We start from the raw sequence: 26,647 nt of genomic DNA on the forward strand, positions 1-26,647 counted from the left end.
AATGGCTTACAAATAAGAAACGTGTTTGATTACAGTAATTTAATGGATAAAACGACCTGTTTTATTTCCTATCCCCAGGAATATTCCGAGCGGCCTCACGGGGTAAGAAAGTGTCTGTGTGTCGTGTAATCAGTGGCAAAGTTTTGTGTAACTCTGCTTATAAACACACAAAAACATTACCGATAAATTCTATGCAAATGTTTAAGTAGTTTTGTAATCAGAATGGATTACCTTTGATTTTTAGTTACACAATATCTTTTCCGCTCTCATCCAAAGCTCTAGAGGTTGTACTTGTATTGCTCTCTATTTCTAAGGACAAGCAGCAGAATTTTGAAAACAGCTCTGGAGATTACAGCTTACCCAAAGTCACAGGCGCCGAAACCAAAAATCTAAATATTTGTCAGGTTACTCAACTCATTATGTAGATTTCAACTGTGGAATATTATCGAAGGTGAAATAACTATTTCCACCTTGGATCATTGTGTCCCGTTGGGTCATAAATTCTGAACTGATCAATATTTTAATATATATATATATATATATATATATATATATATATATATATATATATATATATATATCACTCAGAACATTGTTTTATCTTTTACAGAGCTTCAAACTCCCTGGATATACCGTACTTATATATAGAAATAACATTTTGTCCACCTGCAGTCTCCACCAGGGGGAGCTAAGGAGCTTACTGCATACTGTGTTATTATTGAGTGAACTCTATAAGCAGTATGGAGTGAGCTCCCCCTAGTGGTGGCTCATGATAGACAGAGTGCTACAGTTTGTTTTATATCTTTGTCTATGCAGAGTATTTGGAGCTCTGTATCAGAAGTACAAAGTTCTGGCTTCTATAACGATATTTTTATAAAATTAACACACAGCACAGAATTTTTGACCTATTTAAAAAAAAAAAAAAAAAAAGGCAAAATGGTCTTAAAAGTCCCAATCACGCCAGCATACTCTTTTACAGCTGCCCTCACTGACTCATTTCATTGGGTTACACTGCCAAATGGGCATTTGACTGAAGGTCCCATAAGGTAGAATAATTAAGAAACCCTCATTTTAAGATGTTTTAGAAATGTGCATCCGTGTCTCCTGTTTTACTTATGATTAGAGAAGCTCCACATGTACAGTCATGGCCGAAAGTGATGGCACCCTTGAAATGAAGTATGTCTCCCAAAAAATTATGGCAATTACACAAGTTTTGTTATACACATGTTTATTTCCTTTGTGTGTATAGGAACAATACAAAAAAACTGAGAAAAAAAAGCAAATTGGACATAATATCACACAAAGCCCCCAAAACGGACAGAACAAAAATGTTGGCACCCTCAAATTAATATTTGGTTGCACACTCTTTGGAATAACTGACTGCAATCAATCACTTTCCATAACCATCCACAAGCTTCTTACACCGTAGCTGGAATTTTGGACTCTTCTTTCGCAAACTGTTCCACGTCTCTCATATTGGAAGGCGCCTTCTTCCAACAGCAATTTCAAGATCTCTCCACAGCTGTTCAATGGGATTTCGATCTGGATTTTGTTTCCATCTATTTATAGGTTTTTCTTGAAGTATGTTTGGGGTCTTTGTCCTGCTGGAAGACCCATAACCTAGGACGCAAACCCAGCTTTCTGACACTGGGTTATTGTGACCCAAACTCCTTTGGTAATCTTCAGATTTCATGATGCTTCGCACACAGTGTCAGTCAGCAAAACAACACCAAAACATCTTTGACCCTCCACCATATTTGACTGTAGGTACTGTGTTCGTTCTTTGTAGGTCTCATTCTTTGTAGAATGATGTGCTTTACCAAAAAGCTCTATCTTGGTCTTATCTGTCCACAAGACACTTTCCCAGAAGTATTTTGGCTGAATCACGTACATTTTAGCAAACTGCACTCTAGCTTTTTTATGTCTCTATGTCAGCAGTGGGTTCCTCCTGGGTCTCCTGTTATAGCATTTCATTTAATTTGAATGTCATCAGATAGTTTGCGCTGGCACTGATGCACCATGAGCCTGCAGGACAGCTTGAATTTCTTTGGAATTTGCTTGGGGCTGCTTATCCACCATCCGGTCTATCCTGCGTTACAACCTTTCATCAATTTTTCTTTGAAGTCTATGACCAGGGAGATTAGCTACAGTGCAATTGATTGTAAACTTCTTGTTTTATTGTCCACGGAGTGCAATATAATTATCAAGATCTCTGGAGACGGACATGTAACCTTCAGATTGTGGATATTTTTCAACAATTTTGTTTCTCAAGTCCTCAGACACTTCTCTTCTCCTCTTTCTGTTATCCATGCTTAGTGTGGCACACACAGATACACAATGAGAAGATTGAGTCGACATCTCAACTTTTTATCTGGTTTCAGGTGTGATATATATTGCCCACACTTGTTACTTGCCACAGGTGACTTGGAACGAGCATGACAAGCTTGAAACAAAGTTGTTTACCAATAATTTTTTAAAGGTGCCAACAATTCTGTCCTGCCCATTTTAGGGTTTTTGTGTGAAGTGATGTCCAATATGCCATTTTTTCTCTTTACATAGAACGGACACAAATGTGTATAACAAAATATGTGTAATTGCAATCATTTTCTGGGAGAAAACCTTTATTTTCTGGACAATTTCAAGGGTGCCAACACTGCCGGGCATGACTGTACATTTTTTATTTGGATCCTGCAAATGCTCACGTTATATATGACACCACATTATATGTTTTATACTTTTATACCTTTTTTTTCTGCTATACCCCTGTTATAAAACTTGCCTTACTGTATGTGGCATTTCATGTGTTTGCATGATATTAAAATAAACGTCTGGTAGTACTGAATTTTGTTATTTGTAGATTTAAATTCGGTTATACAGTATATTTTTTCTGTTCCTAAAAAAAGTTTGTACAAGAATATAACTACTATAATACTGCCCCTATGTACAAGAATATAACTACTATAATACTGCTCCTATGTACAAGAATATAACTACTATAATACTGCTCCTATGTACAAGAATATAACTACTATAATACTGCCCCTATGTACAAGAATATAACTACTATAATACTGCCCTATGTACAGGAATATAACTACTATAATACTGCCCTCTATGTACAAGAATATAACTACTATAATACTGCCCCTATGTACAAGAAAATAACTGCTATAATATTGCCCCTATGTACAAGAATGTAACTACTATAATACTGCCCCTATGTACAAGAATATAACTACTATAATACTGCTCCTATGTACAAGAATATAACTACTATAATACTGCTCCTATGTACAAGAATATAACTACTATAATACTGCCCCTATGTACAAGAATATAACTACTATAATACTGCTCCTATGTACAAGAATATAACTACTATAATACTGCCCCTATGTACAAAAATATAACTACTATAATACTGCTCCTATGTACAAGAATATAACTACTATAATACTGCTCCTATGTACAAGAATATAACTACTATAATACTGCTCCTATGTACAAGAATATAACTACTATAATACTGCCCCTATGTACAAGAATATAACTACTATAATACTGCTCCTATGTACAAGAATATAACTACTATAATACTGCTCCTATGTACAAGAATATAACTACTATAATACTGCTCCTATGTACAAGAATATAACTACTATAATACTGCCCCTATGTACAAGAATATAACTACTATAATACTGCTCCTATGTACAAGAATATAACTACTATAATACTGCTCCTATGTACAAGAATATAACTACTATAATACTGCCCCTATGTACAAAAATATAACTACTATAATACTGCTCCTATGTACAAGAATATAACTACTATAATACTGCTCCTATGTACAAGAATATAACTACTATAATACTGCTCCTATGTACAAGAATATAACTACTATAATACTGCCCCTATGTACAAGAATATAACTACTATAATACTGCTCCTATGTACAAGAATATAACTACTATAATACTGCTCCTATGTACAAGAATATAACTACTATAATACTGCCCCTATGTACAAGAATATAACTACTATAATACTGCTCCTATGTACAAGAATATAACTACTATAATACTGCTCCTATGTACAAGAATATAACTACTATAATACTGCCCCTATGTACAAAAATATAACTACTATAATACTGCTCCTATGTACAAGAATATAACTACTATAATACTGCTCCTATGTACAAGAATATAACTACTATAATACTGCCCCTATGTACAAGCATATAACTACTATAATACTGCCCCCTATGTACAAGAATATAACTACTATAATACTGCTCCTATGTACAAGAATATAACTACTATAATACTGCCCCTATGTACAAAAATATAACTACTATAATACTGCTCCTATGTACAAGAATATAACTACTATAATACTGCTCCTATGTACAAGAATATAACTACTATAATACTGCTCCTATGTACAAGAATATAACTACTATAATACTGCCCCTATGTACAAGAATATAACTACTATAATACTGCTCCTATGTACAAGAATATAACTACTATAATACTGCTCCTATGTACAAGAATATAACTACTATAATACTGCTCCTATGTACAAGAATATAACTACTATAATACTGCCCCTATGTACAAGAATATAACTACTATAATACTGCTCCTATGTACAAGAATATAACTACTATAATACTGCTCCTATGTACAAGAATATAACTACTATAATACTGCCCCTATGTACAAAAATATAACTACTATAATACTGCTCCTATGTACAAGAATATAACTACTATAATACTGCTCCTATGTACAAGAATATAACTACTATAATACTGCTCCTATGTACAAGAATATAACTACTATAATACTGCCCCTATGTACAAGAATATAACTACTATAATACTGCTCCTATGTACAAGAATATAACTACTATAATACTGCTCCTATGTACAAGAATATAACTACTATAATACTGCCCCTATGTACAAGAATATAACTACTATAATACTGCTCCTATGTACAAGAATATAACTACTATAATACTGCTCCTATGTACAAGAATATAACTACTATAATACTGCCCCTATGTACAAAAATATAACTACTATAATACTGCTCCTATGTACAAGAATATAACTACTATAATACTGCTCCTATGTACAAGAATATAACTACTATAATACTGCCCCTATGTACAAGCATATAACTACTATAATACTGCCCCCTATGTACAAGAATATAACTACTATAATACTGCTCCTATGTACAAGAATATAACTACTATAATACTGCCCCTATGTACAAGAATATAACTACTATAATACTGCCCCTATGTACAAGAATATAACTACTATAATACTGCTCCTATGTATAAGAATATAACTACTATAATACTGCTCCTATGTACAAGAATATAACTACTATAATACTGCCCCTATGTACAAGAATATAACTACTATAATACTGCTCCTATGTATAAGAATATAACTACTATAATACTGCCCCTATGTACAAGAATATAACTACTATAATACTGTCCCTATGTACAAGAATATAACTACTATAATCCTGCTCCTATGTACAAGAATATAACTACTATAATACTGCCCCTATGTATAAGAATATAACTACTATAATACTGCTCCTATGTACAAGAATATAACTACTATAATACTGTCCCTATGTATAAGAATATAACTACTATAATACTGCCCCCTATGTACAAGAATATAACTACTATAATACTGCCCCTATGTACAAGAATATAACTACTATAATACTGCCCCTATGTACAAGAATATAACTACTATAATACTGTCCCTATGTACAAGAATATAACTACTATAATACTGCCCATTATGGGTTTGAATGAATTTGCTCCTTGCATGTAGCACTGCCAGCTTTTATTTTCTCCGAGGTGATGTTTGGTATTACTGCATGTCTTTGCCTTTCTTCCATCACATGACCAGCACTTGCATCCTGCTTTCTTGATGTGTTGATTAATTTGTATTATAGTATTTGTATTTTGTTTTATTTTTACATTCATCTACTTTTTGGACATGTACAGGACCCTCCAATGGGACACTGACCCTTCTGTATTGCAGCTGCATTCAGAGTCTGAACTCGGGTACGTTTCAGCTTTTATTGTAGCGGTGCAGTAAATCATGTGATAATATGTCCTATGGGGGAGGAGGAAGTGATGGCGTAAATTGTTTTAAGTGAGGCCCCAACATTGATTGCAGCTGGTATCTTTGTAATGTATCTCCGCTGCCTTTGATGTTTTTAATTAATTTTGGCACATTTGTGCATTGTAGATAAAATTGTAGTCCGGAGACAATCAATAAGCTGCTGTTGACGGATCCATTATCCTAAAATCATAGCAAAATTATTTTTCATTTTATCTTTAACTTTTGTTGCGTCTTTTTAGCTCAATATGTCAACATGTTGCAAAATTTTGACAAAAGTTCCAGCAATACATAAAATCAATCCAAGAGGAAAACCGTATTAGGCTACGTTCACACGATCCGTTTTTCACTGCGGATTTTTCCGGTCCTTTTTCGGGGAAATCCGCAGTGGAAAACGGCGGTGCTTCTCTCGGCGGATTTGTGTCCTTTTTCTTCTGCGGATTCCACTGCGGGTTTCCAACTGCAGTTTCCTATTGGTGCTGTTGGAAACCCGCAGCGGAATCCGCTGAAAGAATTGACATGGTACTTCTTTTTTCCGTTGGCAAATCCGCGCGGATTTTCCAGCGAAAAAAAGGATCGTCGGCACAGCGGGTTTTGTTTTCCATAGGGTAACATTGTACTGTACCCTGCATGGAAAACGGCTGCGGATCCGTAGCTGCAATTCCGCTACGGATCCGCAGCAAAAAACGGATCGTGTGAACGTAGCCTTACATTTAAAATGTTGCAAGAAGTCACAATTGAGGAACTAGCCGAAACCATCTGGATAGATAGATGTTATTGTGGGCGGATTGCTATTTAGTTTTGTGGTGAAACATTTATCAGAACTTTTAATTAATTGACTTAAATTCCTGCTTGCTCTGGGCTGAGGAGTCAGATGGGTGGTCTATTCATTCATTAACTCCTCCCACTGGACTCCTAGAACCAGAGCGAGCAGGAATTGAAGTGAATACTGTAGAGATTATACTAAATATTTCCCCATATAATTATATATCATTCTTCTCAGCTCCTCCTGTTCTATAAGATGCTGCTTACAGGTCGAGCAAATTTTCATCCTGATGGGATTTAGTTAGGAATCTTCCTGGCAATTCTCACCAACTTGTTCATTGGCACAAGGTGTAAAAAATGCATAGTAAAGAATTGACAGTTCCTTAATGGATTTTGACACCCAGATGACCAATGGACACCTGCCCAGAATAAATAAAAGAGGCTTCTGGGTGGTTTCTTAGGCAACGGCTCTGCTGTTGCTGTAGTTACTGACCAATGTTTGATATTATCCCAGGAAACTGTAGTAAAAGGTGGTGGATTGATCATCTCATAGACTGCAATCTCTCTCCATTTCCATCCCATGCCTCGTTATGTGAAATATAATGACTGCACACAATTATTATATTGTTTTCTTCTTCACAGACGAAGAATGATAAAACTCGGAGTTTCTAAGGTGACACAGGTGGATTTCTTGCCTCGCGAAGTTGTGTCCTATGCTAAGGAGACACAGACACCGGTGACCACGCTCCAAGCTGAAGGTGACTTTACTGACATTTATTATGGAGTCTGATCACAGATTTCTCTGAAAATGCTAATGTATAGTACAGGAAAGTACAGCACAGTATGTGAGCTCAATTCACAACATATTGATATGACACTGTAAGGGTAGACAGCAGAGATATCGGAGAATATAAAGTGTATAGACTGGAGGAGAGACACTGGGAGGATAGACAGTAGAGACACTGGGAGGATAGACAGTAGAGACACTGGGAGGATAGACAGTAAGGACACTAGGAGGATAGACAGTAAGGACACTAGGAGGATAGACAGTAGAGACACTGGGAGGATAGACAGCAGAGACACTGGGAGGATAGACAGTAGAGACACTGGGAGGATAGACAGTAGAGACTGTTGTGAAATTGGATTTTGGGCTCCCCCGGTGGCCACTGGTGGAATTGAACTGGTGTGCATCATCCTCTCTGTTCACCTGTTTCCATCAGGATGTGGGAGTCGCTATTTAGCCTTGCTCCTCTGTCACGTCCATGCCGGTCAACATTGTAATCAGAAGCCTTTCTGTGCATGTTCCTGCTGCTAGACAACTCCCAGCTAAGTTGGACTTTAGTCCTTGTTTGTTTTTGCATTTTGTTCCAGTTCACAGCTGTAGTTTCGTTTCTGTGTCTGGAAAGCTCTTGTGATCTGAAATTGCCACTCTGATGTTATGAGTTAATACTAGAGTCTTAAAGTAATTTCAGGATGGTGTTTTGATAGGGTTTTCAGCTGACCATGAAAGTGCCCTTTCTGTCTTCCTGCTATCTAGTAAGCGGACCTCAATTTTGCTAAACCTATTTTCATACTACGTTTGTCATTTCATCTAAAATCACCGCCAATATTTGTGGGGGCCTCTGTCTGCCTTTCGGGGAAATTTCTCTAGAGGTGAGCCAGGACTATATTTTCCTCTGTCAGGATTAGTTAGTCCTCCGGCCGGCGCTGGGCGTCTAGGGATAAAACGCAGGCTACGCTACCCGGCTACTGTTAGTTGTGCGGCAGGTTTAGTTCATGGTCAGTTTAGTTTCCATCCTTCCAAGAGCTAGTTCTTATGTTTGCTGGGCTATGTTCTCTTGCCATTGAGAACCGTAACAGTTTGACCGGCCACAAAGGGTTACATTAATTGACAGAGAAAGGAGAGAAAAGAGAAGTCTGCTGAAGATTTTTTTTTTTTTTTCCTTCAGTTCTGAGTGTGCTTGTAATTGAATCTCTTGCAAGTCTGCCTATATTGCAGCCTTTCTCTCTCTCTCTCCTTCTAATCCTGGAATGGCTCTGTGTTCACCTGTTTAAAATGGATATTCAGAGTTTAGCTGCAGGTTTGAATAATCTCACCACGAAAGTTCAAAATTTACAAGATTCTGTTGTTCATGTTCCTATATCTGAACCTAGAATTCCTTTGCCTGAATTTTTCTCGGGGAATAGATCTTGCTTTCAAAATTTCAAAAATAATTGCAAGTTGTTTTTGTCCCTGAAATCTCGCTCTGCTGGAGATCCTGCTCAGCAGGTCAGGATTGTGATTTCCTTGCTCCGGGGCGACCCTCAGGATTGGGCTTTTGCATTGGCTCCAGGGGATCCTGCGTTGCTCAATGTGGATGCGTTTTTTCTGGCCTTGGGGTTGCTTTATGAGGAACCTCAGTTAGAACTTCAGGCGGAAAAGGCCTTGATGTCCCTATCTCAGGGGCTAGACGAAGCTGAAATATACTGCCAGAAATTCCGTAAGTGGGCTGTGCTTACTCAGTGGAATGAGTGTGCCCTGGCGGCGAATTTCAGAGAGGGTCTCTCTGATGCCATTAAGGATGTTATGGTGGGGTTCCCTGTGCCTGCGGGTCTGAATGAGTCCATGACAATGGCTATCCAGATCGATAGGCGTCTGCGGGAGCGCAAACCTGTGCACCATTTGGCGGTGTCTACTGAGAAGACGCCAGAGAATATGCAATGTGATAGAATTCTGTCCAGAAGTGAACGGCAGAATTTTAGACGAAAAAATGGGTTGTGCTTCTATTGCGGTGATTCAACTCATGTTATATCAGCATGCTCTAAGCGTACTAAGAAGTTTGATAAGTCTGTTTCAATTGGCACTTTACAGTCTAAGTTTATTCTATCTGTGACCCTGATTTGTTCTTTATCATCTATTACCGCGGATGCCTATGTCGACTCTGGCGCCGCTTTGAGTCTTATGGATTGGTCCTTTGCCAAACGCTGTGGGTATGATTTGGAGCCTCTTGAAACTCCTATACCCCTGAAGGGGATTGACTCCACCCCATTGGCTAGCAATAAACCACAATACTGGACACAAGTAACTATGCGGATTAATCCGGATCACCAGGAGATTATTCGCTTTCTTGTGCTGTATAACCTACATGATGTGTTGGTGCTTGGATTGCCATGGCTGCAATCTCATAACCCAGTCCTTGACTGGAAAGCTATGTCTGTGTTAAGCTGGGGATGTAAGGGGACGCATGGGGACGTACCTGTGGTTTCCATTTCATCATCTATTCCCCCTGAGATTCCTGAATTCTTGACTGAATATCGTGACGTTTTTGAAGAACCTAAGCTTGGTTCATTACCTCCGCACCGGGAGTGCGATTGTGCCATAGATTTGATTCCGGGTAGTAAATACCCTAAGGGTCGTTTATTTAATCTGTCTGTGCCTGAACATGCTGCTATGCGAGAATATATAAAGGAGTCCTTGGAAAAGGGACATATTCGTCCTTCGTCATCTCCCTTAGGAGCCGGTTTTTTCTTTGTGGCTAAGAAAGATGGCTCTTTGAGGCCGTGCATTGATTATCGGCTTTTGAATAAAATCACGGTTAAATATCAATATCCGTTGCCACTGCTGACTGATTTGTTTGCTCGCATAAAGGGGGCCAAGTGGTTCTCTAAGATAGATCTCCGTGGGGCGTATAATTTGGTGCGAATTAAGCAGGGGGATGAGTGGAAAACCGCATTTAATACGCCCGAGGGCCACTTTGAGTATTTGGTGATGCCTTTTGGTCTTTCAAATGCCCCTTCAGTCTTTCAGTCCTTTATGCATGACATTTTCCGTGATTATTTGGATAAATTTATGATTGTGTATCTGGATGATATTTTGATTTTTTCGGATGACTGGGACTCTCATGTCCAGCAGGTCAGGAGGGTTTTTCAGGTTTTGCGGTCTAATTCCTTGTGTGTGAAGGGTTCTAAGTGCGTTTTTGGGGTTCAAAAGATTTCCTTTTTGGGATATATTTTTTCCCCCTCTTCCATCGAGATGGATCCTGTCAAGGTTCAGGCTATTTGTGATTGGACGCAACCCTCTTCTCTTAAGAGTCTTCAGAAATTTTTGGGCTTTGCTAACTTTTATCGTCGATTTATTGCTGGTTTTTCTGATGTTGTTAAACCATTGACTGATTTGACTAAGAAGGGTGCTGATGTTGCTGATTGGTCCCCTGCTGCTGTGGAGGCCTTTCGGGAGCTTAAGCGCCGCTTTTCTTCCGCCCCTGTGTTGCGTCAGCCTGATGTTGCTCTTCCTTTTCAGGTTGAGGTCGACGCTTCTGAAATCGGAGCTGGGGCGGTTTTGTCGCAGAGAAGTTCCGATTGCTCCGTGATGAGACCTTGTGCTTTTTTCTCGCGTAAATTTTCGCCCGCCGAGCGGAATTATGATGTTGGGAATCGGGAGCTTTTGGCCATGAAGTGGGCTTTTGAGGAGTGGCGTCATTGGCTTGAGGGGGCTAGACATCAGGTGGTGGTATTGACTGACCACAAAAATCTAATTTATCTTGAGTCCGCCAGACGCCTGAATCCTAGACAGGCGCGCTGGTCGTTGTTTTTCTCTCGGTTTAATTTTGTGGTGTCCTACCTGCCGGGTTCTAAGAATGTTAAGGCGGATGCCCTTTCTAGGAGTTTTGAGCCTGACTCCCCTGGTAATTCTGAACCTACAGGTATCCTTAGGGATGGAGTGATATTGTCTGCCGTTTCTCCAGACCTGCGGCGGGCCTTGCAGGAGTTTCAGGCGGATAGACCTGATCGTTGCCCACCTGGTAGACTGTTTGTTCCTGATGATTGGACCAGTAAAGTCATTTCTGAGGTTCATTCTTCTGCGTTGGCAGGTCATCCTGGAATCTTTGGTACCAGGGATTTGGTGGCAAGGTCCTTCTGGTGGCCTTCCCTGTCTCGAGATGTGCGAGGCTTCGTGCAGTCTTGTGACGTTTGTGCTCGGGCCAAGCCTTGTTGTTCTCGGGCTAGTGGATTGTTGTTGCCCTTGCCTATCCCGAAGAGGCCCTGGACGCACATCTCGATGGATTTTATTTCGGATCTTCCTGTTTCTCAGAAGATGTCTGTCATCTGGGTGGTGTGTGATCGTTTCTCTAAGATGGTCCATTTGGTTCCCCTGCCTAAGTTGCCTTCTTCTTCCGAGTTGGTTCCTCTGTTTTTTCAAAATGTGGTCCGTTTGCATGGTATTCCGGAGAATATCGTTTCTGACAGAGGTACCCAATTCGTGTCTAGATTTTGGCGAGCATTCTGTGCTAGGATGGGCATAGATTTGTCTTTCTCGTCTGCTTTCCATCCTCAGACTAATGGCCAGACCGAGCGGACGAATCAGACCTTGGAGACATATTTGAGGTGTTTTGTGTCTGCAGATCAGGATGATTGGGTTGCTTTTTTGCCTTTAGCGGAGTTTGCCCTCAATAATCGGGCCAGCTCTGCCACCTTGGTGTCTCCCTTTTTCTGTAATTCGGGGTTTCATCCTCGATTTTCTTCTGGTCAGGTGGAATCTTCGGATTGTCCTGGAGTGGATGCTGTGGTGGAGAGGTTGCATCAGATTTGGGGACAGGTGGTGGACAATTTGAAGTTGTCCCAGGAGAAGACTCAGCTTTTTGCCAACCGCCGGCGTCGGGTTGGTCCTCGGCTTTGTGTTGGGGACTTGGTGTGGTTGTCTTCTCGTTTTGTCCCTATGAGGGTTTCTTCTCCCAAGTTTAAGCCTCGGTTCATCGGCCCGTACAAGATATTGGAGATTCTTAACCCTGTGTCCTTCCGTTTGGACCTCCCTGCATCTTTTTCTATTCATAATGTTTTTCATCGGTCATTGTTGCGCAGGTATGAGGTACCGGTTGTGCCTTCCGTTGAGCCTCCTGCTCCGGTGTTGGTTGAGGGCGAGTTGGAGTACGTTGTGGAAAAAATCTTGGACTCCCGTGTTTCCAGGCGGAAACTCCAGTATCTGGTCAAATGGAAGGGATACGGTCAGGAGGATAATTCTTGGGTGACTGCCTCTGATGTTCATGCCTCCGATTTGGTCCGTGCCTTTCATAGGGCTCATCCTGATCGCCCTGGTGGTTCTGGTGAGGGTTCGGTGCCCCCTCCTTGAGGGGGGGGTACTGTTGTGAAATTGGATTTTGGGCTCCCCCGGTGGCCACTGGTGGAATTGAACTGGTGTGCATCATCCTCTCTGTTCACCTGTTTCCATCAGGATGTGGGAGTCGCTATTTAGCCTTGCTCCTCTGTCACTTCCATGCCGGTCAACATTGTAATCAGAAGCCTTTCTGTGCATGTTCCTGCTGCTAGACAACTCTCAGCTAAGTTGGACTTTAGTCCTTGTTTGTTTTTGCATTTTGTTCCAGTTCACAGCTGTAGTTTCGTTTCTGTGTCTGGAAAGCTCTTGTGATCTGAAATTGCCACTCTGATGTTATGAGTTAATACTAGAGTCTTAAAGTAATTTCAGGATGGTGTTTTGATAGGGTTTTCAGCTGACCATGAAAGTGCCCTTTCTGTCTTCCTGCTATCTAGTAAGCGGACCTCAATTTTGCTAAACCTATTTTCATACTACGTTTGTCATTTCATCTAAAATCACCGCCAATATTTGTGGGGGCCTCTGTCTGCCTTTCGGGGAAATTTCTCTAGAGGTGAGCCAGGACTATATTTTCCTCTGTCAGGATTAGTTAGTCCTCCGGCCGGTGCTGGGCGTCTAGGGATAAAACGCAGGCTACGCTACCCGGCTACTGTTAGTTGTGCGGCAGGTTTAGTTCATGGTCAGTTTAGTTTCCATCCTTCCAAGAGCTAGTTCTTATGTTTGCTGGGCTATGTTCTCTTGCCATTGAGAACCGTAACAAGAGACACTGGGAGCATAGACAGTAGAGACACTGGGAGGATAGACAGTAGAGACACTGGGAGGATAGACAGTAGAGACACTGGGAGGATAGACAGTAAGGACACTAGGAGGATAGACAGTAGAAACACTGGAAGGATAGACAGTAAGGACACTAGGAGGATAGGCAGTAGAGACACTGGAAGGATAGACAGTAAGGACACTGGGAGGATAGACAGTAAGGACACTAGGAGGATAGACAGTAGAGACACTGGAAGGATAGACAGTAAAGACAATGGGAGGAGGGAGGATAGTCAGGAAGACAATGGTAGATACAGTAGAGACACTGAAGTGACAGATAGTAGAGACACTGGGAGGATAGACAGCAGAGACACTGTAAGGGTAGACAGTAGAGATATCGGAGAATATAAAGTGTATAGACTGGAGGAGAGACACTGGGAGGATAGACAGTAGAGACGCTGGGAGGATAGACATTGGAGACACTGGGAGGATAGACATTGGAGACACTGGGAGGATAGTCAGGAAAGACAATGGTAGATACAGTAGAGACACTGGAGGGATAGACAGTAATGACACTGGTAAGATAGTCAGTAAGGACATTGGTAGATACAGTAGAGACACTGAAGTGACAGATAGTAGAGACACCGGGAGGATAGACAGCAGAGACACTAGGAGGATAGACAGCAGAGACACTGGGAGGATAGACAGCAGAGACACTGGGAGGATAGACAGTAAAGACACTGGGAGGATAGACATTGGAGACACTGGAAGGATAGACAGTAAGAACACTAGGAGGATAGACAGCAGAGACACTGGGAGGATAGACAGCAGAGACACTGGGAGGTTAGACAGCAGAGACACTGGGAGGATAGACATTGGAGACACTGGGAGGATAGGCAGTAAGAACACTAGGAGGATAGACACAGCAGAGACACTGGGAGGATAGACAGCAGAGACACTGGGAGGATAGACAGCAGAGACACTGGGAGGATAGACATTGGAAACACTGGGAGGATAGGCAGTAGAGACACTGGAGGGATAGACAGTAATGACACTGGTAAGATAGTCAGTAAGGACAATGGTAGATACAGTAGAGACACTGAAGTGACAGATAGTAGAGACACCGGGTGGATAGACATTGGAGGCACTGGGAGGATAGTCAGGAAAGACAATGGTAGATACAGTAGAGATACTGAAGTGACAGATAGTAGAGATACCGGGAGTATAGATAGCACACACTGGGAGGATAGACAGCAGAGACACTGGGAGGATAGACAGCAGAGACCCTAGGAGGATAGATATCAGAGACACTGGGAGGATAGGCAGGAAGAACACTAGGGGGATAGACAGCAGAGACACTGGGAGGATATACAGCAGAGACACTGGGAGGATAGACAGCAGAGACACTGGGAGGATAGACATTGGAGACACTGGGAGGATAGGCAGTAGAGACACTGGAGGGATAGACAGTAATGACACTGGTAAGATAGTCAGTAAGGACAATGGTAGATACAGTAGAGACACTGAAATGACAGATAGTAGAGACACCGGGTGGATAGACATTGGAGGCACTGGGAGGATAGACAGTAGAGACACTGGGAGGATAGACATTAGAGACACTGAAAGTATAGACATTAGAGACACTGGGAGGATAGACATTAGAGACACTGGGAGGATAGACAGTAGAGACACTGGGAGGACAGACAGTAAGGACACAGGAAGGATAGACAGTAGAGACGCAGTAAAGATAGACAGTAGAAACACTGGAAGGAAAGACAGTAGAGACACTGGAAGGATAGACAGCAAGGACACTAGGAGGATAGAGAGTAAGGACACTAGGAGGATAGACAGTAGAAACACTGGAAGGATAGACAGTAAGGACACTAGGAGGATAGACAGTAGAGACACTGGAAGGACACTAGGAGGATAGACAGTATAGACACTGGGAGGATAGACAGTAAGGACACTAGGAGGATAGACAGTATAGACACTGGGAGGATAGACAGTAAGGACACTAGGAGGATAGACAGTAAGGACACTAGGAGGATAGACAGCAGAGACACTGGGAGGATAGACAGCAGAGACACTGGGAGGTTAGACAGCAGAGACACTGGGAGGATAGACATTGGAGACACTGGGAGGATAGGCAGTAAGAACACTAGGAGGATAGACAGCAGAGACACTGGGAGGATATACAGCAGAGACACTGGGAGGATAGACAGCAGAGACACTGGGAGGATAGACATTGGAGACACTGGGAGGATAGGCAGTAGAGACACTGGAGGGATAGACAGTAATGACACTGGTAAGATAGTCAGTAAGGACAATGGTAGATACAGTAGAGACACTGAAGTGACAGATAGTAGAGACACCGGCTGGATAGACATTGGAGGCACTGGGAGGATAGTCAGGAAAGACAATGGTAGATACAGTAGAGATACTGAAGTGACAGATAGTAGAGATACCGGGAGGATAGATAGCACACACTGGGAGGATAGACAGCAGAGACACTGGGAGGATAGACAGCAGAGACCCTAGGAGGATAGACATTAGAGACACTGGGAGGATAGACAGTAGAGACACTGGGAGGACAGACAGTAAGGACACTGGGAGGATAGACAGTAGAGACACTAGGAGGATAGACATTGGAGACACTGGAAGGATAGACAGTAAGAACACTAGGAGGATAGACAGCAGAGACACTGGGAGGATAGACAGCAGAGACACTGGGAGGTTAGACAGCAGAGACACTGGGAGGATAGACATTGGAGACACTGGGAGGATAGGCAGTAAGAACACTAGGAGGATAGACACAGCAGAGACACTGGGAGGATAGACAGCAGAGACACTGGGAGGATAGACAGCAGAGACACTGGGAGGATAGACATTGGAAACACTGGGAGGATAGGCAGTAGAGACACTGGAGGGATAGACAGTAATGACACTGGTTAGATAGTCAGTAAGGACAATGGTAGATACAGTAGAGACACTGAAGTGACAGATAGTAGAGACACCGGGTGGATAGACATTGGAGGCACTGGGAGGATAGTCAGGAAAGACAATGGTAGATACAGTAGAGATACTGAAGTGACAGATAGTAGAGATACCGGGAGTATAGATAGCACACACTGGGAGGATAGACAGCAGAGACACTGGGAGGATAGACAGCAGAGACCCTAGGAGGATAGATATCAGAGACACTGGGAGGATAGGCAGGAAGAACACTAGGGGGATAGACAGCAGAGACACTGGGAGGATATACAGCAGAGACACTGGGAGGATAGACAGCAGAGACACTGGGAGGATAGACATTGGAGACACTGGGAGGATAGGCAGTAGAGACACTGGAGGGATAGACAGTAATGACACTGGTAAGATAGTCAGTAAGGACAATGGTAGATACAGTAGAGACACTGAAGTGACAGATAGTAGAGACACCGGGTGGATAGACATTGGAGGCACTGGGAGGATAGACAGTAGAGACACTGGGAGGATAGACATTAGAGACACTGAAAGTATAGACATTAGAGACACTGGGAGGATAGACATTAGAGACACTGGGAGGATAGACAGTAGAGACACTGGGAGGACAGACAGTAAGGACACAGGAAGGATAGACAGTAGAGACGCAGTAAAGATAGACAGTAGAAACACTGGAAGGAAAGACAGTAGAGACACTGGAAGGATAGACAGCAAGGACACTAGGAGGATAGAGAGTAAGGACACTAGGAGGATAGACAGTAGAAACACTGGAAGGATAGACAGTAAGGACACTAGGAGGATAGACAGTAGAGACACTGGAAGGACACTAGGAGGATAGACAGTATAGACACTGGGAGGATAGACAGTAAGGACACTAGGAGGATAGACAGTATAGACACTGGGAGGATAGACAGTAAGGACACTAGGAGGATAGACAGTAAGGACACTAGGAGGATAGACAGCAGAGACACTGGGAGGATAGACAGCAGAGACACTGGGAGGTTAGACAGCAGAGACACTGGGAGGATAGACATTGGAGACACTGGGAGGATAGGCAGTAAGAACACTAGGAGGATAGACAGCAGAGACACTGGGAGGATATACAGCAGAGACACTGGGAGGATAGACAGCAGAGACACTGGGAGGATAGACATTGGAGACACTGGGAGGATAGGCAGTAGAGACACTGGAGGGATAGACAGTAATGACACTGGTAAGATAGTCAGTAAGGACAATGGTAGATACAGTAGAGACACTGAAGTGACAGATAGTAGAGACACCGGCTGGATAGACATTGGAGGCACTGGGAGGATAGTCAGGAAAGACAATGGTAGATACAGTAGAGATACTGAAGTGACAGATAGTAGAGATACCGGGAGGATAGATAGCACACACTGGGAGGATAGACAGCAGAGACACTGGGAGGATAGACAGCAGAGACCCTAGGAGGATAGACATTAGAGACACTGGGAGGATAGACAGTAGAGACACTGGGAGGACAGACAGTAAGGACACTGGGAGGATAGACAGTAGAGACACTAGGAGGATAGACATTGGAGACACTGGAAGGATAGACAGTAAGAACACTAGGAGGATAGACAGCAGAGACACTGGGAGGATAGACAGCAGAGACACTGGGAGGTTAGACAGCAGAGACACTGGGAGGATAGACATTGGAGACACTGGGAGGATAGGCAGTAAGAACACTAGGAGGATAGACACAGCAGAGACACTGGGAGGATAGACAGCAGAGACACTGGGAGGATAGACAGCAGAGACACTGGGAGGATAGACATTGGAAACACTGGGAGGATAGGCAGTAGAGACACTGGAGGGATAGACAGTAATGACACTGGTTAGATAGTCAGTAAGGACAATGGTAGATACAGTAGAGACACTGAAGTGACAGATAGTAGAGACACCGGGTGGATAGACATTGGAGGCACTGGGAGGATAGTCAGGAAAGACAATGGTAGATACAGTAGAGATACTGAAGTGACAGATAGTAGAGATACCGGGAGTATAGATAGCACACACTGGGAGGATAGACAGCAGAGACACTGGGAGGATAGACAGCAGAGACCCTAGGAGGATAGATATCAGAGACACTGGGAGGATAGGCAGGAAGAACACTAGGGGGATAGACAGCAGAGACACTGGGAGGATATACAGCAGAGACACTGGGAGGATAGACAGCAGAGACACTGGGAGGATAGACATTGGAGACACTGGGAGGATAGGCAGTAGAGACACTGGAGGGATAGACAGTAATGACACTGGTAAGATAGTCAGTAAGGACAATGGTAGATACAGTAGAGACACTGAAGTGACAGATAGTAGAGACACCGGGTGGATAGACATTGGAGGCACTGGGAGGATAGACAGTAGAGACACTGGGAGGATAGACATTAGAGACACTGAAAGTATAGACATTAGAGACACTGGGAGGATAGACATTAGAGACACTGGGAGGATAGACAGTAGAGACACTGGGAGGACAGACAGTAAGGACACAGGAAGGATAGACAGTAGAGACGCAGTAAAGATAGACAGTAGAAACACTGGAAGGAAAGACAGTAGAGACACTGGAAGGATAGACAGCAAGGACACTAGGAGGATAGAGAGTAAGGACACTAGGAGGATAGACAGTAGAAACACTGGAAGGATAGACAGTAAGGACACTAGGAGGATAGACAGTAGAGACACTGGAAGGACACTAGGAGGATAGACAGTATAGACACTGGGAGGATAGACAGTAAGGACACTAGGAGGATAGACAGTATAGACACTGGGAGGATAGACAGTAAGGACACTAGGAGGATAGACAGTAAGGACACTAGGAGGATAGACAGCAGAGACACTGGGAGGATAGACAGCAGAGACACTGGGAGGTTAGACAGCAGAGACACTGGGAGGATAGACATTGGAGACACTGGGAGGATAGGCAGTAAGAACACTAGGAGGATAGACAGCAGAGACACTGGGAGGATATACAGCAGAGACACTGGGAGGATAGACAACAGAGACACTGGGAGGATAGACATTGGAGACACTGGGAGGATAGGCAGTAGAGACACTGGAGGGATAGACAGTAATGACACTGGTAAGATAGTCAGTAAGGACAATGGTAGATACAGTAGAGACACTGAAGTGACAGATAGTAGAGACACCGGCTGGATAGACATTGGAGGCACTGGGAGGATAGTCAGGAAAGACAATGGTAGATACAGTAGAGATACTGAAGTGACAGATAGTAGAGATACCGGGAGGATAGATAGCACACACTGGGAGGATAGACAGCAGAGACACTGGGAGGATAGACAGCAGAGACCCTAGGAGGATAGACATTAGAGACACTGGGAGGATAGACAGTAGAGACACTGGGAGGACAGACAGTAAGGACACTGGGAGGATAGACAGTAGAGACACTAGGAGGATAGACAGTAAGGACACTGGGAGGATAGACAGTAGAGACACTAGGAGGATAGACAGTAGAGACACTGGAAGGATAGACAGTAAGGACACTGGGAGGATAGACAGTAAGGACACTAGGAGGATAGACAGTAGAGACACTGGAAGGATAGACAGTAAAGACAATGGGAGGAGGGAGGATAGTCAGGAAGACAATGGTAGATACAGTAGAGACACTGAAGTGACAGATAGTAGAGACACTGGGAGGATAGACAGCAGAGACACTGTAAGGGTAGACAGTAGAGATATCGGAGAATATAAAGTGTATAGACTGGAGGAGAGACACTGGGAGGATAGACAGTAGAGACGCTGGGAGGATAGACATTGGAGACACTGGGAGGATAGACATTGGAGACACTGGGAGGATAGTCAGGAAAGACAATGGTAGATACAGTAGAGACACTGGAGGGATAGACAGTAATGACACTGGTAAGATAGTCAGTAAGGACATTGGTAGATACAGTAGAGACACTGAAGTGACAGATAGTAGAGACACCGGGAGGATAGACAGCAGAGACACTAGGAGGATAGACAGCAGAGACACTGGGAGGATAGACAGCAGAGACACTGGGAGGATAGACAGTAAAGACACTGGGAGGATAGACATTGGAGACACTGGAAGGATAGACAGTAAGAACACTAGGAGGATAGACAGCAGAGACACTGGGAGGATAGACAGCAGAGACACTGGGAGGTTAGACAGCAGAGACACTGGGAGGATAGACATTGGAGACACTGGGAGGATAGGCAGTAAGAACACTAGGAGGATAGACACAGCAGAGACACTGGGAGGATAGACAGCAGAGACACTGGGAGGATAGACAGCAGAGACACTGGGAGGATAGACATTGGAAACACTGGGAGGATAGGCAGTAGAGACACTGGAGGGATAGACAGTAATGACACTGGTAAGATAGTCAGTAAGGACAATGGTAGATACAGTAGAGACACTGAAGTGACAGATAGTAGAGACACCGGGTGGATAGACATTGGAGGCACTGGGAGGATAGTCAGGAAAGACAATGGTAGATACAGTAGAGATACTGAAGTGACAGATAGTAGAGATACCGGGAGTATAGATAGCACACACTGGGAGGATAGACAGCAGAGACACTGGGAGGATAGACAGCAGAGACCCTAGGAGGATAGATATCAGAGACACTGGGAGGATAGACAGCAGAGGCACTGGGAGGATAAACAGTAGAGACACTGGGAGGATAGACATTGGAGACACTGGGAGGATAGACAGTATAGACAGTGGGAGGATAGACAGTAATGACACTGGTAAGATAGTCAGTACGGACAATGGTAGATACAGTACAGACACTGAAGTGACCGATAGTAGAGACACCGGGTGGATAGACATTGGAGGCACTGGGAGGATAGACAGTAGAGACACTGGGAGGATAGACATTAGAGACACTGAAAGTATAGACATTAGAGACACTGGGAGGATAGACATTAGAGACACTGGGAGGATAGACAGTAGAGACACTGGGAGGACAGACAGTAAGGACACAGGAAGGATAGACAGTAGAGACGCAGTAAAGATAGACAGTAGAAACACTGGAAGGAAAGACAGTAGAGACACTGGAAGGATAGACAGCAAGGACACTAGGAGGATAGAGAGTAAGGACACTAGGAGGATAGACAGTAGAAACACTGGAAGGATAGACAGTAAGGACACTAGGAGGATAGACAGTAGAGACACTGGAAGGACACTAGGAGGATAGACAGTATAGACACTGGGAGGATAGACAGTAAGGACACTAGGAGGATAGACAGTATAGACACTGGGAGGATAGACAGTAAGGACACTAGGAGGATAGACAGTAAGGACACTAGGAGGATAGACAGCAGAGACACTGGGAGGATAGACAGCAGAGACACTGGGAGGTTAGACAGCAGAGACACTGGGAGGATAGACATTGGAGACACTGGGAGGATAGGCAGTAAGAACACTAGGAGGATAGACAGCAGAGACACTGGGAGGATATACAGCAGAGACACTGGGAGGATAGACAGCAGAGACACTGGGAGGATAGACATTGGAGACACTGGGAGGATAGGCAGTAGAGACACTGGAGGGATAGACAGTAATGACACTGGTAAGATAGTCAGTAAGGACAATGGTAGATACAGTAGAGACACTGAAGTGACAGATAGTAGAGACACCGGGTGGATAGACATTGGAGGCACTGGGAGGATAGTCAGGAAAGACAATGGTAGATACAGTAGAGATACTGAAGTGACAGATAGTAGAGATACCGGGAGGATAGATAGCACACACTGGGAGGATAGACAGCAGAGACACTGGGAGGATAGACAGCAGAGACCCTAGGAGGATAGACATTAGAGACACTGGGAGGATAGACAGTAGAGACACTGGGAGGACAGACAGTAAGGACACTGGGAGGATAGACAGTAGAGACACTAGGAGGATAGACAGTAAGGACACTGGGAGGATAGACAGTAGAGACACTAGGAGGATAGACAGTAAGGACACTGGGAGGATAGACAGTAGAGACACTGGGAGGATAGACAGTAAGGACACTAGGAGGATAGACAATAGAGACACTGGGAGGATAGACAGTAAGGACACTGGGAGGATAGACAGTAAGGACACTAGGAGGATAGACAGTAGAGACACTAGGAGGATATGCCATAACTGCACGGACAGACAGTAAAGAGACAGGACAAGTAAAAACACTGAGCAGAGAAACTGTAAAGACACTGGAAGGATAAGTAGCTTAGTGTAAGTGTTGTTCTTATTTTTCCTTATAAGTTTGGCTTTTGGCAATTACCACTTATTTTTCCTAATATATTAAGACATATTTACTATTGAATGCCACTAGAAGTTTGGTGTAAATGTCTCCAGCACATGTATCCAGTCTAATTATAACCTACGTGAATGTGCCGCACTGAGTGTAATTGTGCTTTTTGTAGCGCCCCCTTCTGGAAATGATATGGCAATAATAAATGATGTCTTTAATTTGAGAACCTAGTGGTAATATTACAGTCCGTACACTGAGGCTCGTTTACAGATGTTTTAGTATTGATTATTTCCCCCGGGGCTCGGGGTTATTTTTTTTTCTCTCTTTGTGGCGATTGTCTTTCGTTATATAGTGTCGTGCACGCAGTTTATTCTTGCAGCTGTTGATTATTACATGTCGCAGGTTCTGATCTCCACTCTTGATGCCAGGTTGACGTGATAATTGAATTAGGGGGAATGTAGTAATGGAAACACTGACCTAGGCTTTCATTTCCTTCCCTTGCTGCATTTCTGACACATTTCTGTATTGTAATTCTAATTACTTACCTGTAGATGGCAGCAGATTTCTTAACAATACCATGGGCTAGGCAGAGGCAAAGCACAATGTAAAATTTAAAGGGATCCTGTCCACATTATCACATATACCTGCAGTGGTATGGCGGTACAAGCACTTGTTCCCCAATTAGAAATTAAACATGTTTTTGTAGAAATCCAATGTTTCTAGCATAAAAGTCATATGCAAATTGTGTGGGTGTGCCATGGCACGTGTAAGAAGCCGTCTAAGTGCGTTGACACCCCCCAGTGCACTTCTACCCTAATATGCATAGGGCTTCTACTTTAGATTTTTCATGACTGGCACCTCTGACTTGTACAAAAAAGGTATCATTTTTATTAGTAGAAAAGTGGCTATACAGCCATAGAACTACAATGTACTTTAACATGCAAAAATGTGCAGACAAGTTCCCTTTAAAGGGGGATATCTAAGTCCCATTTATTGAGGCTCATTTACTTTTGTATGATGTGTGGCATTTACATGATCATCTGAATTTTCTCGCTGATCTTTCTTATGGTCCCTCAGTATTATGTTCTTGCTGTAATATACTTTCTAAATGTCAACTTCGTGTGCCGTGAAGCAAATGTACATAGGGGGCAGTATTATAGTAGTTATATTCTTGTACATAGTAACAGTATTATAGTAGTTATATTCTTGTACATAGGGGCAGTATTATAGTAGTTATATTCTTGTACATAGGAGCAGTATTATAGTAGTTATATTCTTGTACATAGGGGGCAGTATTATAGTAGTTATATTCTTGTACATAGGAGCAGTATTATAGTAGTTATATTCTTGTACATAGGGGCAGTATTATAGTAGTTATATTCTTGTACATAGGAGCAGTATTATAGTAGTTATATTCTTGTACATAGGGGCACTATTATAGTAGTTATATTCTTGTACATAGGAGCAGTATTATAGTAGTTATATTCTTGTACATAGGGGCAGTATTATAGTAGTTATATTCTTGTACATAGGGGCAGTATTATAGTAGTTATATTCTTGTACATAGGGGCAGTATTATAGTAGTTATATTCTTGTACATAGGAGCAGTATTATAGTAGTTATATTCTTGTACATAGGGGCAGTATTATAGTAGTTATATTCTTGTACATAGGAGCAGTATTATAGTAGTTATATTCTTGTACATAGGAGCAGTATTATAGTAGTTATATTCTTGTACATAGGGGCAGTATTATAGTAGTTATATTCTTGTACATAGGGGCAGTATTATAGTAGTTATATTCTTGTACATAGGAGCAGTATTATAGTAGTTATATTCTTGTACATAGGAGGAGTATTATAGTAGTTATATTCTTGTACATAGGAGCAGTATTATAGTAGTTATATTCTTGTACATAGGGGCAGTATTATAGTAGGTATATTCTTGTACATAGGTGCAGTATTATAGTAGTTATATTCTTGTACATAGGGGCAGTATTATAGTAGTTATATTCTTATACATAGGGGCAGTATTATAGTAGTTATATTCTTGTACATAGGAGGAGTATTATAGTAGTTATATTCTTGTACATAGGAGCAGTATTATAGTAGTTATATTCTTGTACATAGGGGCAGTATTATAGTAGGTATATTCTTGTACATAGGTGCAGTATTATAGTAGTTATATTCTTGTACATAGGGGCAGTATTATAGTAGTCATATTCTTGTACATAGGAGCAGTATTATAATATTTATATTCTTGTATATAGGAGCAGTATTATAGTAGTTATATTCTTGTATATAGGAGCAGTATTATAGTATTTATATTCTTGGATATAGGAGCAGTATTATAGTAGTTATATTCTTGTATATAGGAGCAGTATTATAGTAGTTATATTCTTGTACATACGGGGCAGTGTTATAGTAGTTATATTCTTGTATATAGGAGCAGTATTATAGTAGTTATATTCTTGTATATAGGGGCAGTATTATAGTGGTTATATTCTTGTACATAGAGTCAGTATTATAGTAGTCATATTCTTGTATGTAGGAGCAGTATTATAGTAGTTATATTCTTGTACATAGAGGCAGTATTATAGTAGTTATATTCCTGTACATAGGAGCAGTATTATAGTAGTTATATTCTTGTATATAGGAGCAGTATTATAGTAGTTATATTCTCCTACATAGGAGCAGTATTATAGTAGTTATATTCTTGTACATAGGAGCAGTATTATAGTAGTTATATTCTTGTACATAGGAGGAGTATTATAGTAGTTATATTCTTGTACATAGGAGCAGTATTATAGTAGTTATATTCTTGTACATAGGGGCAGTATTATAGTAGGTATATTCTTGTACATAGGTGCAGTATTATAGTAGTTATATTCTTGTACATAGGGGCAGTATTATAGTAGTCATATTCTTGTACATAGGAGCAGTATTATAATATTTATATTCTTGTATATAGGAGCAGTATTATAGTAGTTATATTCTTGTATATAGGAGCAGTATTATAGTATTTATATTCTTGGATATAGGAGCAGTATTATAGTAGTTATATTCTTGTATATAGGAGCAGTATTATAGTAGTTATATTCTTGTACATACGGGGCAGTGTTATAGTAGTTATATTCTTGTATATAGGAGCAGTATTATAGTAGTTATATTCTTGTATATAGGGGCAGTATTATAGTGGTTATATTCTTGTACATAGAGTCAGTATTATAGTAGTCATATTCTTGTATGTAGGAGCAGTATTATAGTAGTTATATTCTTGTACATAGAGGCAGTATTATAGTAGTTATATTCCTGTACATAGGAGCAGTATTATAGTAGTTATATTCTTGTATATAGGAGCAGTATTATAGTAGTTATATTCTCCTACATAGGAGCAGTATTATAGTAGTTATATTCTTTTATATAGGAGCAGTATTATAGTAGTTATATTCTTCTACATAGGAGCAGTATTATAGTAGTTATATTCTTGTACATAGAGGCAGTATTATAGTAGTTATATACTTGTACATAGGAGCAGTATTATAGTAGTTATATTCCTGTACATAGGAGCAGTATTATAGTAGTTATATTCTTGTACATAAGTGCAATATTATAGTAGTTATATTGTTGTATATAGGG

General features: G+C 41.7%; 1 protein-coding gene across 5 annotated transcripts in view; it reads left to right on the forward strand.

Moving 5' to 3' along the window:
• Nucleotides 1–26,647, forward strand: part of DYNC1I1 (dynein cytoplasmic 1 intermediate chain 1) — a 481,016-nt gene that overhangs the window by 39,325 nt on the left and 415,044 nt on the right. For 3 of the 5 annotated variants that reach the window (XM_077268126.1, XM_077268129.1, XM_077268125.1), the window contains exons 6-8: nucleotides 79–102; nucleotides 6,058–6,117; nucleotides 7,583–7,698. In XM_077268126.1, coding sequence (XP_077124241.1) covers nucleotides 79–102; nucleotides 6,058–6,117; nucleotides 7,583–7,698 — 200 coding nt within the window. The remainder of the gene's footprint in view (nucleotides 1–78; nucleotides 103–6,057; nucleotides 6,118–7,582; nucleotides 7,699–26,647) is intronic. The other 2 variants (XM_077268127.1, XM_077268128.1) reach the window with 2 other exon arrangements.

This window comes from Ranitomeya variabilis, chromosome 6 (genome assembly GCF_051348905.1).
Source record: "Ranitomeya variabilis isolate aRanVar5 chromosome 6, aRanVar5.hap1, whole genome shotgun sequence".
In the NCBI taxonomy this organism is placed as follows: Eukaryota; Metazoa; Chordata; class Amphibia; order Anura; family Dendrobatidae; genus Ranitomeya; species Ranitomeya variabilis.